This window comes from Rhinolophus hipposideros (genome assembly GCF_964194185.1).
Source record: "Rhinolophus hipposideros genome assembly, chromosome: 15".
Lineage (NCBI taxonomy): Eukaryota > Metazoa > Chordata > Mammalia > Chiroptera > Rhinolophidae > Rhinolophus > Rhinolophus hipposideros.
Window position 1 is genome coordinate 16,864,905 of NC_138061.1, and position 13,927 is coordinate 16,878,831.

At 38.3% G+C, this 13,927-nt stretch overlaps 1 protein-coding gene across 4 annotated transcripts; it reads left to right on the forward strand.

The window, feature by feature from the left end:
• Window positions 1-3,173: 3,173 nt before the first annotated feature.
• On the forward strand, window positions 3,174-13,248 carry SMNDC1 (survival motor neuron domain containing 1). 4 transcript variants are annotated; one of them, XM_081074477.1, is made up of 7 exons: window positions 3,390-3,409; window positions 4,504-4,623; window positions 7,237-7,428; window positions 9,263-9,405; window positions 9,990-10,151; window positions 11,396-11,549; window positions 12,019-13,248. In XM_081074477.1, the coding sequence occupies exons 3-7, from the start codon at window positions 7,426-7,428 to the stop codon at window positions 12,154-12,156; spliced, it is 600 nt and encodes a 199-aa protein (XP_080930603.1). In that variant the 5' UTR covers window positions 3,390-3,409; window positions 4,504-4,623; window positions 7,237-7,425; the 3' UTR covers window positions 12,157-13,248. The 4 variants fall into 4 exon arrangements, with proteins under 4 accessions (XP_080930601.1, XP_080930603.1, XP_080930604.1 ...); XM_081074478.1 differs by lacking the exon at window positions 3,390-3,409 and adding an exon at window positions 3,465-3,727; XM_081074475.1 differs by lacking the exon at window positions 7,237-7,428 and having other exon boundaries at window positions 3,174-3,409.
• The last annotated feature ends 679 nt before the right edge of the window (window positions 13,249-13,927 follow it).

A 13,927-nucleotide genomic window follows, 5' to 3' on the forward strand; every position in this document is an offset into this window, starting at 1 on the left:
TATTTATCTTTCAGGGAAGAATGTGGTATTTAGATATCAAGATATGGGGGATCCTCCACTGGGGTAACATTACTTCTAAGAAATAGATGTGGAGGGTGGTAGAAGAGAGAAAAGGGGGTCAAATATATGGTGATGGAAGGAGAACTGACTCTGGGTGTCACAATGCAATATGTAGAGGATGTATTATAGACGTGTATACTTGAAACCTATATAATTTTACTAACCAATGTAACCCCAGTAAATTTAATATAGGTGTGTGTGTGTGTGTGTGTGTGTGTGTGTGTGTGTGTGTGTGTATCAATTCATCAGAGGGCTTCCCTCCAAAAAAACTTACATTTTTTTTCCTCTTAAGAGTTTTAACATAAATATATTAATTATTCAGTTTATCTATACCAGACATGAGTTTCAAAATTGTATTATCAATAGTGTCAGTAGCAATAAATTTGTGACATTTGAGACTTTTTTGTTTTTGTTCTTTTTGCCCTCAGAATACATCCCACTAAGAATGTATGTAAGGGTACTATTAAACATCACTATCAAATAGGTCTATAGAACTTTAAAAGACTGACATTTCTGATCCTTGTAAAGCCTACGATCATAATCTTTTCCAAACTGAAGGGATCCTTGTTTTGTTTTTAGTGGCACAGTTTTGTGTTCTTTAGTGGTACTCAAAAAACACAGAATAGCTGAAAATGCACATCCTGAGACTAGCAAGTCAATGTAGATTAAAGTGAACAAATCAGGAATGCTATGAGTGATGAGCACCTGCATTGGTCAGCATCCATTTAAAGTTGTTTTTCCATCAACCTTAAATGAATGATGCCACACAAGAGTCATCCTAGGGTATGTTTGCAATGCATTGTACCCCAAACACTCAATAAGTACAAAAAGCCAGTAGCTTGCCCTGCGGCAAATCTCCATGCAAACATTCAAAATACCTATTATGACTAAAGAGGACAAAGGGCATAAGCAATTATTATGACTATGTACACATCTCTAATTCATCTCCTTAGGCACTTGTTGAGATAGCAAAAAGTGTGGGCAAATCTGCGGCTACTCTTAGGAAGGGATACAATAAAAGCTAAACTACAGAAAGCAAACTTCTGTTTAACCAACATGTATTAGTTTATTGCATACTCTTGTGTTCTACAGTGGGTTAGCACATTTCCAAAGGCAGCTGCTATACTTTAGTCGTTTTAAAATTTCCTTTAGTAATGGAAGGAAATAGCTCTATATTCTGATGACAATTTAGAATCTTTAAATTTTATTTTCTACTGGGTTTCAATAAAATAAATACCAGGTTTAAAAAACTAGATATTTTAGATACTGTTCTTTTTGAAGAATAAACATGACTAAATTTGAATGAGAATGTTTAAAGAAAAATCAGACACTGAAAGTAAAATTTGACACTTCAAAGGACGTAGTCAGAACACTTATTTGAAGTTATCACTCTTAGTGAAAGCTTATACTTGCTCCAGTTTTGTCTTTAACAGTACATACAATCATTGAGAAAATTAAATGAATACAGGTGAAGTGCTTAAAATGATGCCTGCTGCGTGCTATTGTTATCTCTTTGTGAGAATTAAAATTCAATATAGCTTTTTTTTCCCCAAATATAATCTATGCTGCACAGAGGGAGAGAGCAAAAGCAACCCTGAAAACAATATTTATGAAATCAGGATTCAAGGAATCTTGAAATCTAGATGATAAATCTATACTGGAACTTATAATAAATATTCTATTTTCTGATCTAGGGGGTTCAAGAAGAGTTCTTATTTGAGAGTTTTTACACAACTGCAAAGTTTACATTCAAGGAAGATCCTTCTGGCATTCGTTCGTAAAACACACAACTAGAATAAGAGCAGTTGTCAAAAACAACATTATATTTTAAACGCATTTCTACTATATTAAGGAAAAGTACACCCTCCCTGGTCTGTCTTCCCTCCTAATGCTAGCTGCCCACTGCTGCCCTCTGCAGCACTCTCAGTTCTTGCAAATTGCCACTCCAATCACCACAAACCTGGTTTCCAAGTGTATAGATAGATCACCTGACTGAATAGGAGGGATATGAGCGTGTGAGAGAGAGAGACAGAGAGACAGACAGAGAGAGAGAGAGAAGACATGAAGAGGGAAGGTCCTTTAAAACAAAACAAAACAAGAAGGCACTAAAGCAAGATGGTGTCAGTCTAAAAAGAGCCCATCTGAGAGGAGGGCCTTCTGAAGATTCCAGCAGAAGACCCCGATCCCCCAGGGAAGGTTCTTTCCTGGCATTCACACAGTAGCTTCTTTGTGTCACAGGCTTTTATCTTTTTTTTTTTTAAAAAAAAAAAACTAGTTTAATTGGGAATATGTACATTAAATAGGGTAAACAGTAAAGAGGGTAATACGTGAAAACACTTATCTTCCACTCCAAATCTCTAGATAGGTTTGTGTATCCATCCAGGAAGATGTATTACATACACTTAATGCACATTTCTTTTTAAACATCAGTGAAAGTGTTCACACCACTGGTTTTCATGAGCCTATAACTTGGAGATTATTCCTTATCAGGTGAGATTAACCTATATTAACTTAATTATAACCACATAGGTTTTAAGAAAATAGATTTTAAATAAAGCAATCTTCTCTCCAATAGGTTCTGCCACAATTTTGCTTTTTGTTGCTACTCAGGTTTTCATTGCACAAAGCGGTGGTTCTCAAGCTTGAGCGGACATCGGTATTACCTGGAGGGCTTGTTAAAACACGTTGCTGAGGCCACCTCCAGAGTTTTTGATTCAGGTCTTGGGTGGGTGTTGAAAATTTGCGTTTGTAATAAATTACCAGGCAACGCTGACGCTGCTGGTAAGGATAAGTACACTTGGAGAACCAGCCACTGGTACGAAAGCATCATTAAACCGCGTTCCTCCCATCTTCGAGCACAGCTCGCCTAAGAAAACACATGCGACTTCGCCCCTGGGAACCTCAGGAAGGGACTGACAACACCCACTCGCAAACGAAGGACCCCACAACTCTCTACTTCTAGCCGGAGCTGATAAGATGAGCTTACATCCGGCGCCTGGCGCAGCCCAGCTACGTCATTTCCTTTCTACTAAACCTTGCCCACTCTGCGTCCCCAACGTAAATAAGGGGGGGCGGCCCAGTGGGCGCTGGGAGTCACGTGAGTCGAGCGAGGTCTCGCGAGGGTTTTTAACTTCTCGCGAAACTTCACTTCCTCTGTCTTTTCCTCCTTCCAGTGCCCGGCTTTCCTCCCCTCCCCCTCCCCGCCGACCGAGTTCTTCCTTTTCAGACCGAGTCGCCTTGTTGTCGCTGCGGAGATTTTTTCTGCTACTGCTCCCGCTGTTGCCGCTGCCACGCCTGGGCTCATCTGCCCTGAGCCCTTCCCGCCGCCCCGCCCCCAACCCCACGCAAGGTAACAAACCCGGTGAGGGAGAGAGTAAGGCCTCGCCGGGCCTCGGTCTCTTCCCAGCCGAAGCGGAGGCCAGAGGCCGCGGAGCCGGCGGCGCTGGAGAGGCCTGGGCCCCCTCTCGCCCACGGTGGAGCCCTGAGCGGCTCCGGCCGGGCCTGGGGCCTCCGGGCCGTGGCGGCCAACCCGGCTAACCCGGGGGACCATCGGGCGGGGTCGGGCCGCGGGAGGGCGACGTCGGCGGGTCCGTGGAGGTCCGGCACCGCTGGGGTCCGCCCGCCCCGTGCGTGCCATTGCCCTCGGAGCTGGTGTTCGGGTTCCGAGGTCAGGACCCGCCGGCCGAGGCGGGGCGGGCGTCGCGGGCTCCCTGGCCGGCGTGGGACGGGACTGGAAGACGGCGGTCCCGGCGACCTCGTGCGCGCCCTCAGCGAGAGGGGTCTCGTGCCCCGCTGTTAGGAGAAGGCGGCGGGCTCGCTGAAGGGCACGAGCCGCGGCCCGCCTGGGTGGGGGCGTAGTGTGGGGGGTGGGCCTGTGTTACTGACGGCAGCGCCGCGGCGCTCGGTTGGAGACGGGGAGGGAGAGTTGTGCGCTGGAGAAGAACTTCTAAACACACACGCACGCATTGCATAAGTCGTGTAGAGACAGTGATCTGTGTAGTTAATCCGAAAGCCATTTATATTTGGTTTTGGAAATTTTCTTTAGTTCTTGTATTTTTTTTCGAAGTTTCGATTCCTCCAACAGATTCGTGCTTTTCGAGGGGATGGCGGGGGGGCGGGAGGTGAGGATGTAACGACCCTGTTAATTGAGCCCAACAGTGCCTTCTCTGTTACAGGAGTTTAGGAAAAATGACAAATTCTCCTTTTTTCCGCATCAGGGGTTTTCTGTTTTTCTATATGGGATTTATGTGATATGTTTCTAATCGTCGTGTCTGTTCCCTTGAAGTTTGTAGTTTGGCTCAGAGCTTTTCTCTGACCTAAGAGTCAAGGTGCAATGAATTATACATTGGGAGCAAAATTGGTAAGGTTTAATTCAGGCAGTCGGGGAATTATTTTATGGGTTTTTGTGTTCAGTGTTTATGACCTTACCCTTTTTTCCGCCAGATGTCAGAGGATCTAGCAAAACAGCTGGCAAGCTACAAAGCTCAACTCCAGCAAGTTGAAGCTGCGTTGTCTGGAAATGGAGAAAATGAAGATTTGCTAAAGTTAAAGAAAGATTTACAAGTAAGTTATGAAGGGACACTTACAGTTATGTTGTTCAGAAAGAGTATTGTGTTTTGCAAATGATTCATTGCTCAGGGTCTGTATATATCCACAGCACCCTTTGGAGGTGGTGTTTCCCCCCTTGCCTTTCTGTATCTGCTCATAGGCAAACATGGCTTTCCGAAAAGCAGGATTGCTTCCTCAGCCTGTGTACATCAACAGGAGCGAAGCGTTGTCCTTTGTTATGTAAATCTTGTATGCTCCTATAACTTTAAAAAACAAGAGTTGATTTTAGAAGTCTCGACTTTCTAGAGAAGAAATACATATAATTTAGCAATGGAAAGTGCTTTTACTTTTAAAGACCTGCAAAGGAAATTTAGTTCAAAAAGGAATTAAAATTAAAGGAGAAAAATATAATCTGGTTAAGATTCTTTTTAATGCCACAAGATTTCTTTGAAAATGAGAGAGTGTGTGTTTGTGTGTGTCAAACCTAGTGGGTAACCCCTTGGATTGAAAACATTGTAAAAATATCTAAAGAGATATTTGTTTTTGCATAAATGTTACATAGTTTTTGAACTTGTTGAAGCTAGGTTTTACAGCGTAGTTGACACTTGAAGTTAAATTGAATCTATGTGAAAAGATTTTAATTTGTTTTGTTTGTCATGGGAAAGTTCAGTAGATATGAAACCTGCTTTTAAAAACCTGCATTGGGGTTTCAAAACAAAGCCTTAATAGTAAATATCTATTGTTTCTCAGAACAGTAGGTTTATTAATAAAAATACCATATATAATATTTGTAAATATATGACTTTAACAAATTTGAGAATTTAAAATTCTGAACCTGATGTTTGGAAAATTTTAAAAGGTGTTTTGGTTACATTGTGTTTCTTTGCTGATTCAGTACAACACTTCAATCGTCTTCATCTTATCTAAGTAATCCTTCCCCTCCCTTTATACATATAACTTTTGCCCATTAAAATTATTAATATTTTAGGGATATTAGAACTGCAAACAAATGAAAATTACTTGAAATGGGGTCCAGATTCAAGATTCTGAAAGAGCTTATCTGGGCATAATTCAGATGTTGAATATTTTCAGGTTCAAATTCTAGATTTAGGATAAACTTACAGGAACTTGCAATGGTATGCTACTTTTTAAAACACAGAAAACAGGACCCCTTTTCAATATGTAGAAGTCAGGCCAGTGGATTTCAGGGTACCAGTCAATAAGGAAAAGATGTTGGGGAGCAATTTTTCCCACTCCCAGACCAACTTTATTCTTGCCTCAGAGAGATCCTGGCATGCCCCCCCCCCCCATCTTTTACCAATTTAAAAGCAGTCCTTTTTTCTTTGAAGAAACTGAAACATTGTTTGCAGTGATACACATATATTGCCTCTGGGCAGTGGGAGGAGGGGCCTGTGTAGAACTAGTAGAGGGGAAATTGAGAGTGAAGGTTGAAACAACACTATTAGGCGGTCTTAATATTTCTAGAAGAAATTGTCAGAGTCTCGGTAGACTTGCCGTACTATGGCATGATCAGTAGTGGAAGTATTTAAGGGGAGACCGTTGTGGTAGGCCTTATAGTAAGCACGTAAATGGCTTACTTAGGGTTCAGTTAATGATGACCTGGGGGTCATTTATCTGTAAAGTAATCCTCTTTTCTAATCATTTAGGACAGCACTGTACAATAGAGCTTTCTGTGATGATGGAAATGTTCTAAATATGCTGTACTGTAGCCACTGTACTGTAGCCACTGGCCCCATTGTGGCTATGGAATATTTGAATTACAGCTAGGGTGGCTGAAGAAATGAATTTTTAATATTAATTATATAGCCACATATGACTACCATATTGGATGGCACAGATTTAGAAGCTAAAGTTCTAACACTTTAGACCGTAATATAATACAGGATGTATTTCCTGATCAAACTTGATCACGTTTTCTTTTCCTCTTAGTCCATGAAAAAAATTCATTTTGGTTACTAGATTTAGGTCTGTTTGGAACTGAAAACTACTCAAAGATGGAAGGCATCATTTAAGGTTAGATAAAACTCTGAAAAGTGTTTGGATGTCTGCTTCCACTAGTAATTGTCTCCATTGACTACGGTTACAACTTCTATAATATTTTGTCGTGGGTTTTAAAAAAAAAAAAATTTCTTTTTTTTTTTTTCTGCTTTCTCTGGGATATACCTCATGCCATTAATATTTAATTCTGCCTTTCATATTTGCTGAAAAGTCTGTTTAGACTGATGACTGAGTTTGTAGTGTCTTTTGTTTTCTTGTGTTCTTCTTATGGACTGTCCTTAACCCTGGTTACGAATTTGTTCACCCTTTCATTTATGACAAAATACTCAATGACTTTCATTTTGCCGGTAAGCCTTCCATTTTTATCTCTGTGTACTGTCTTTCATATAGAATGAAGTTACTCAGCAGGCAGCAAATTGGCCTACTGAAGTTCTAATTGCCTTTTTTCACTTAAAAAAGTGGGTATAGTAAAATTCAGGCTAGCTAGCTGACTAGCTCCCCAGGCAGTCTATGATATTCACAAAAATAGTCAATTAATTAAGCTGTTTTGCTGAATAAAACTGGTTCTAAAGGAGGCAGGGGTCAAGTCACTTGTCTCATATATTACAGTGGCTCTCTGCATCCCCGAAACGCCTTCCTTCAGTAAGCAGAGTGCTTGAGTGCATCCCCTTTGACCTGCTGATATGTAGATCACAACATCTGATGCTTCCTGGAATTGCCGATTACTGTAACTGCTGCCCATCTGTCACAATGAAGGAGCAGTTTCAGAACTCAGACTTGGGGGAGGAAAAGTAATTAATGGTATGTACCTTTAAGAACCCCCTCATACATAAAATAGTCTCTCTAATATTTTGGTCCATATGCACGTGAGGAAAAAAATTTAGGAGGGTCTTCATAGTTTGTTGGGAGGGGTATGTAAAATATGGCAAAGTGAAAGGACAACTAGGGATAAATGCTGTGGATTTTTTAAAAAGTCATTTCAGTGCAGGGCTCTGCAAATTCTTTATAACATGCACAGCTTTTCAGGACCCTCGTCTTTGGTGAAAAAGTATTTCCTTAGGAAATATAATGGAAAGATTTTCGATCCTAAGAGCAGTAGAGTTCTAAATCTGTGACCTGCAATTACAGAATTCGTATTTGTGCTTTTGTAGGTAAATGATCCCTAGTTACATGGAATTATTTAATGATGGGGATTGTATGGGCTCTTGAGTCAGGCTTACTGGATTATTTTTCTGGCCCTAAAATTGGTTAATTAAAAACAAGGCTGGATAATTTACTTCTTTGTGTAGTACATGATATATTTATTTGGAAGTTCTTTGCTTTATTTGCAAACAATCATCTAATTAGGTATTTGAATGGCTACTTGGCACCTAATAAAATTTTATTGAACATACTGTCCTGAATTTTTAACTCCAATCTGAGTCATTCAGTTTTTTTATTCACAAAACTGACCTTTCACTAAGGGCTTAATATCACCCCCTTTTTAGGCTCAAATACTGTTTTTCAGAAATCAGAAGATTTAGAACCTTTAGGACAGAGGTACTATTTAACTTTCTTGGCTACTGAATCATAACTACTATTGTAAAACCTCAATGGGAGCCAGAAGAAATTCAGTACAGAGTTTAACTTTGCTAATTTTTCTCCCAAAACACACAGTGGGATGTTTTAAGATGTTTTATATGCAATAGTGGGGGAACCAGGTATGCAGGTTCTTAGATAAGATGATACAATAATATGGATCTTCATTAGAGTAAAAATATAGCCGACAAGTAGCAGTATGAGTACAAATTTATCAATTTGTACTATTAAGTTTTTTAACCAACCCTACCACACACCTCCTAGTGAAACCAATAAATATAAGCCTGAATTAGGAAAAAGTATTGGCCACACAGAAAGATATTGCCTGCCTGTGTGTTAACATTTATTTTTTCCTTTTAAATGAAGTTGTGCTAATATGCATAACATTAAGGTATTGGGGTATTTCAAATCTAACTTGGTAACTTGCTTATTACTCAGATGAGATAAGCTTTATAGTGAATGAATAGGAAGACTATTGGCTTTTTATATATGCCTGTAATATTTTAGTAGAAATATGTATCAGCAGGAACATTTTTATTACTAATAAGGCTGCTTCAAGTGTTTTGAGGGGTGTGGGGCATGTTGGCTCGGCAGTTAATACTGCAACGCCCTGGCAAACAGGATGGTTGCATGAAATGTGCGTGACAATGATGAGATAAAAGTGGTCTTGAACCTAGCTCAGTCCCTCATAGTTGACTATTTCTCATCTTTAGAGAGATCTACACAGCTGAAATAGGCACTTAGAAATAATGCATGGTGTAAGCTCAAGTCTACCCTGTTTCTGTTAGTATTTGAGGTTAAGTTGAAAGGCAGCTGTCTGGGTTTAAATCCCAGCTCCACCCCTGTATAAAATACTGTATCTTAGTTTACAGATACAGATAATCACAATACCTCATTATAATCTTGTTCTGAACTGCAAATAAATACGGGTAGAGTACTTAATAAGTGCTATATGGTGTGAGAGCTGTCATCAAAAACTGAGGGAACTTGCTTGTTGAAAATAGGTGACAGTGTGAATTACAAAAGTAATGTTATGGTTTTTGTTTTTCCTTTTTAGGAAGTTATAGAACTAACCAAAGACCTTCTGTCAACTCAGCCTTCTGAAACTCTTGCAAGTTCAGACAGTTTTGCTTCTACTCAGCCCACTCATTCATGGAAAGTAGGAGACAAGTGTATGGCAATCTGGAGTGAAGATGGACAGTAAGTGTAGAAAAAACTCTAACTATAACATGAAATAATAAAATACAATGGTAAGATGTTTTTATTCAGTTTGAACTGCATTTTGATCTTTCTACATAACCAATATGGTTAGTGGAGCATTTGATTCTTGGGTGGTTACCATTAATATAGTTCAGTTTTTAGCTTTGATTAGGTTTTGGGGTGGAAGAATGGCTTGGATTCTAGAGGAAAGAAAACTGAAAGCAGAGGGAAATGAATGGTATTTTAAAAAATAATTCTTTTTTCCTCAAATTGAAAATTAAGTGAATGGTTGGCTATCTTAGACGTCTATGAAATACATGCACTGAAATTATTCCTATAAAAAGTACCTTTTCTCAAAGAGATTGACTAAAACATATTTGGTAGACATGTGAAAGACTTTCCTGGCAATATATTGATTAGGACTTTCTTTTAGGATAGTAGATGGCTGACTCCAACCACTCTTTTGCATTGTCTTTGCAAAAGGGCCATTTGATTACAGAAGTTTCATTTTAGTCACATGTAATAGTTGAATCACTGCAGTATAAGTCTTTACTCACCTGCTTACAGCCATGATATCTTTACAGGTGTTATGAAGCGGAGATTGAGGAGATAGATGAAGAAAATGGCACCGCTGCAATCACCTTTGCTGGCTATGGCAATGCTGAAGTGACTCCACTGTTGAACCTCAAGCCTGTAGAAGAAGGAAGGAAGGCAAAGGAGGACAGTGGCAACAAGCCCATGTCAAAGTAAGTGACTTCACCATTCTAAGTGTAATCTCCCCAATTTGGGTATTTGAGGTGGTGTGCAGAATCTGTGCAGGCTGGATTAATGGTATTACTATTTACCTTTATTTTGAAGATGAGCAGTATATGCCTGGGTAAGATGGTTTGACAAGAGAAGAGGTTAGCTGTAGCAGCCAGATCATAAAAAGCCTGAAAGCCACTTACGCGTTTCAAGTAGAGGGGACATAATGTGATCAGATTTGAGCTTTCACATGATCACTGGCAGCAGAGAGAAAGCCACTACTGCTGTGATCCAGGGGTAGATGATGGCCTGAACCCCGGGAATAGAAGAGTGAAGATAGTGACATGTATAGTTTGGGAGGTATTTAAGAGATAGAATTAACATTATTTTGGTTAACTCTGCGTATTTGCCACAGTTTGTTATCTTGTGGATTTGTCAAGAGTTTTCAAAAGTTAAGTTGCTACATAAACATATTTGAATTTAAGAAAACGTCACTTGTTAAAATAACATTTGATTTAAGCAACCCAGTAAGAAAATCAGATTGTAGAACGTTAACATCTCTATTTTTAGTTTCTGACGTCTGTGTACAAAGCCACACTTAGCTTCATAGTGGTGATTATATAATATAGGAGTCTAGATCTTATTGCCTCTTTTTTAAAGACTTCATTTTTCATCCTTTGGGTGAGAAGTCAGTGTTAACTGAGCAGAAATTACTGAGAAAGCTTTAGGCTCTGATCTTAGTGTTTTTGGAAAACCCCAGTATTAAAAATTGTTAGTTATGATTTCCCTTTGTGCTGCTCTTCCAATCGAGGTGAAATAGTTTTGTCTTTATTGAATCTCTTTATACACTTTTTGCAAATGCGGCATATTACACTTGCTTACTGTCCATTTAGAAAATTGATAAAAGGTTTAGACACCTGTCAACACGCATCTTATTCCTAAAACACAATTGGAAAAAGCTGTGTAAACATCAAATAAAAAGCCATAGTTGAAATATTTATGTAGGTAGTAAGTTATAGTTATGTTCCAAAGGATGCTATATATTTCAAATAATCTTAGTAGCACAGGATGATTGGCATTGATGGGGGTTGCTTTTATTCATGGGGAGAAGAAGAGTGAAGTTTAGTTTTCTGGGGTTTTTTTTGGGGGGGGGGGGTTGTTTGTTTGTTTTTGCACTGCTACATATCCCCACGGAAGTCGTCTTTTAAATCTTAAGAGTTGACGTTTAGCTGTTATATCCACACAGAAAAGAAATGATTGCCCAGCAGCGTGAATATAAAAAGAAGAAAGCTTTGAAAAAAGCACAGAGAATAAAAGAACTTGAGCAGGAGAGAGAGGACCAGAAGGTGAAATGGCAGCAGTTCAACAACAGAGCCTATTCTAAAAACAAAAAAGGCCAGGTTAGTAAATATTTTCATCATGCGTTGTAAATTTGAAAAGTGCAACCATCATTAAATAACTAAAATGAAAAGGGGGTACGTAGATTTAAAAAAAATATGTAACTGGATCTTTAATTGAGAATCCTCTTCAGTCTTCAGTTTGGCTTATTGAAAAATACCTCCGTTAGCCTCCGTCTCTGCAGTAGAAACACTATGAATATAGAGTTTGTATCAGGAATTACAAAAGATCCAGGTTCTTTTCCTTCTATAAATGAAAATTTGAAAAAATTATTTGCTACCTTACATACCAGTTAGAGTGTGTGTTGAACCATACCTGCTTTCCTAATATGCCTTACGCTGGACATCACTGGTAGATTTTATTTAAAAGAGCACTCAGGTCCCCTTGATGTACTTTTCCTTCTAAGTATATTTTGTAATTTTTATTGTTTCCCAAACTAATCAAGAATGGTTTCTGTTTCATTTCCCACAGGTAAAGAGGAGTATTTTTGCTTCACCTGAGAGTGTAACTGGCAAAGTTGGAGTAGGAACTTGTGGGATTGCTGATAAACCTATGACACAGTATCAAGATACCTCTAAATACAATGTTAGGCATTTGATGCCTCAATAATCAGAAAAACTGTTGGATTTCATCTCCGCAGGGCTTTACATTTACCTTTTTATCCTTATATTTTTCTAAAGGTAAATTATTTGTTAGATGAGTAAGGAAGATACCATTGTCGTCATTGTTTGACTTCAATAGAATGAAACTTGAAATTGCATTTGTTAACTGCTATTCATTTAACTGTCTTCATTACTACCACCACAGTTTCCTCAAAGTTTGTTGGATAAAGCAACTTTTCTAGATAGATGCTGCTTAAATAAAGCACTTAGATGAATTATTGATCTTCCTACTATTAGGCTCCCACTTAATGGATGGCATATACTTTTTGTAAACTCCTAACCTGGAACTTTCAGAACCTTTGAACTTGCCACATATTTTAAGCAATTCACTGGAACATCAAGGCAAAACACCAAACTGTTGCAGAGGTCTTTTTTTTAATTCAGCTGTTGCCCAATTAAGCCTAAAAATAGGTTAATTTCTAAATGGCAAAGTTTGTTTTGAGGTTTTTCCTTCAATAATTGGTTTCCTAAGCCTATTAGGCCATTTCTAAAATTGACCCACTTCTTTTATTCTTTTCATTGAGTTTTAGTTTTATGTAAGAAACCATGTTTAGGACCAGCTACCTTTTCTATTTTTTTTTTTTTTTGTATGTTTGCTTTTTTCTTGTGTTAATTTTTCACTTACGGTAGTGGTACCATTTTTTGGATATGTAATGTTTATATGAGAAAACAAAAAGCTAATGTATAGCCCTGTATACAGTGTAGATACTATTTTTGTAAAAAAAAAAAAAGGCTAAATTAATGAACAAGAGTACTGAATGTTTCATCATTAAAAATTTACTGTATTTCTTGTGCATTAATCTGACCATAATTTCCCTGTATATTATGTTCATGTAGCTGAGTTTGTAATTTTTGTTAACTAGATCAAGTTGTCAGCATTTGCTGGTGTATGTGAACATCACAGTTAACCTGAGTTAAATTTAAGCCAAATATATGCATAGAAAAGATCTTCCTATTAATGGAAGACAGTGATTTTTAGGATGTGTTAATTTCAGTTTTTGTATGTTTAACTTTTATTAAATAAAGTGTTTTTAAAATCTCCAGGGTGTGTTAACAGAAGGGAGAAGCCTTAGCTGCCAGCACTGACAGTGATTAAATGTCAGTGTACTTGCGTACATCATTTCCACAGAAGAGAATACGGAGTGGGATAAAGGTTTCAGTCAATCTTATGTACTCCTTCCCTTCCATTAGACATAAGAAATTGGATTCTAAAGGGCAAACAAACTTTTATTTTAAGTGCTTGTGCTTTATATAGAGGTGTTTGTAAATTTTTGGTATAAGGGGAAAATAAAAATTTTTACTTTATGAATTTTAATTTTTTTGGTAAATTGAAACTTTTAGGAGGAAAGTGATGAGAGGTAGAATTCTTCATCTCACCCTTCCACCTTCCTCCCAACCCAGGAGATCAGTGCTTTTCTTCCTTTAATTTATGGCCACAGGGTAGAGCATGTAAGAAAGGATGAAAGGAAGTATTTTTTAAATACAAGGTACAAATTACAGTAGGAAAAGGGCTACTTAGCCTGAAAAACTTGTAAATAAAATATACGAGTACTAATATTCTTGTTACTACCCTGTTTCCCCGAAAATAAGACCTAGCCGGACCATCAGCTCTAATGTGTTTTTTGGAGCAAAAATTAATATAAAACCCAGTCTTATTTGACTATAAGACCGGGTCTTATCTAACATAAGACCGGGTTTTATATTAATTTTTGCTCCAA

Excerpts from the sequence above, each read along its gene's own strand:
- SMNDC1 (XM_081074475.1), top strand. The coding sequence starts at position 4,504 with ATGTCAGAGGATCTAGCAAAACAGCTGGCAAGCTACAAAGCTCAACTC. Across the intron at positions 4,624-9,262 it reads AGTTAAAGAAAGATTTACAA|GAAGTTATAGAACTAACCAA; the intron begins GTAAGTTATGAA and ends TTTCCTTTTTAG. Across the intron at positions 10,152-11,395 it reads GGCAACAAGCCCATGTCAAA|AAAAGAAATGATTGCCCAGC; the intron begins GTAAGTGACTTC and ends ATATCCACACAG.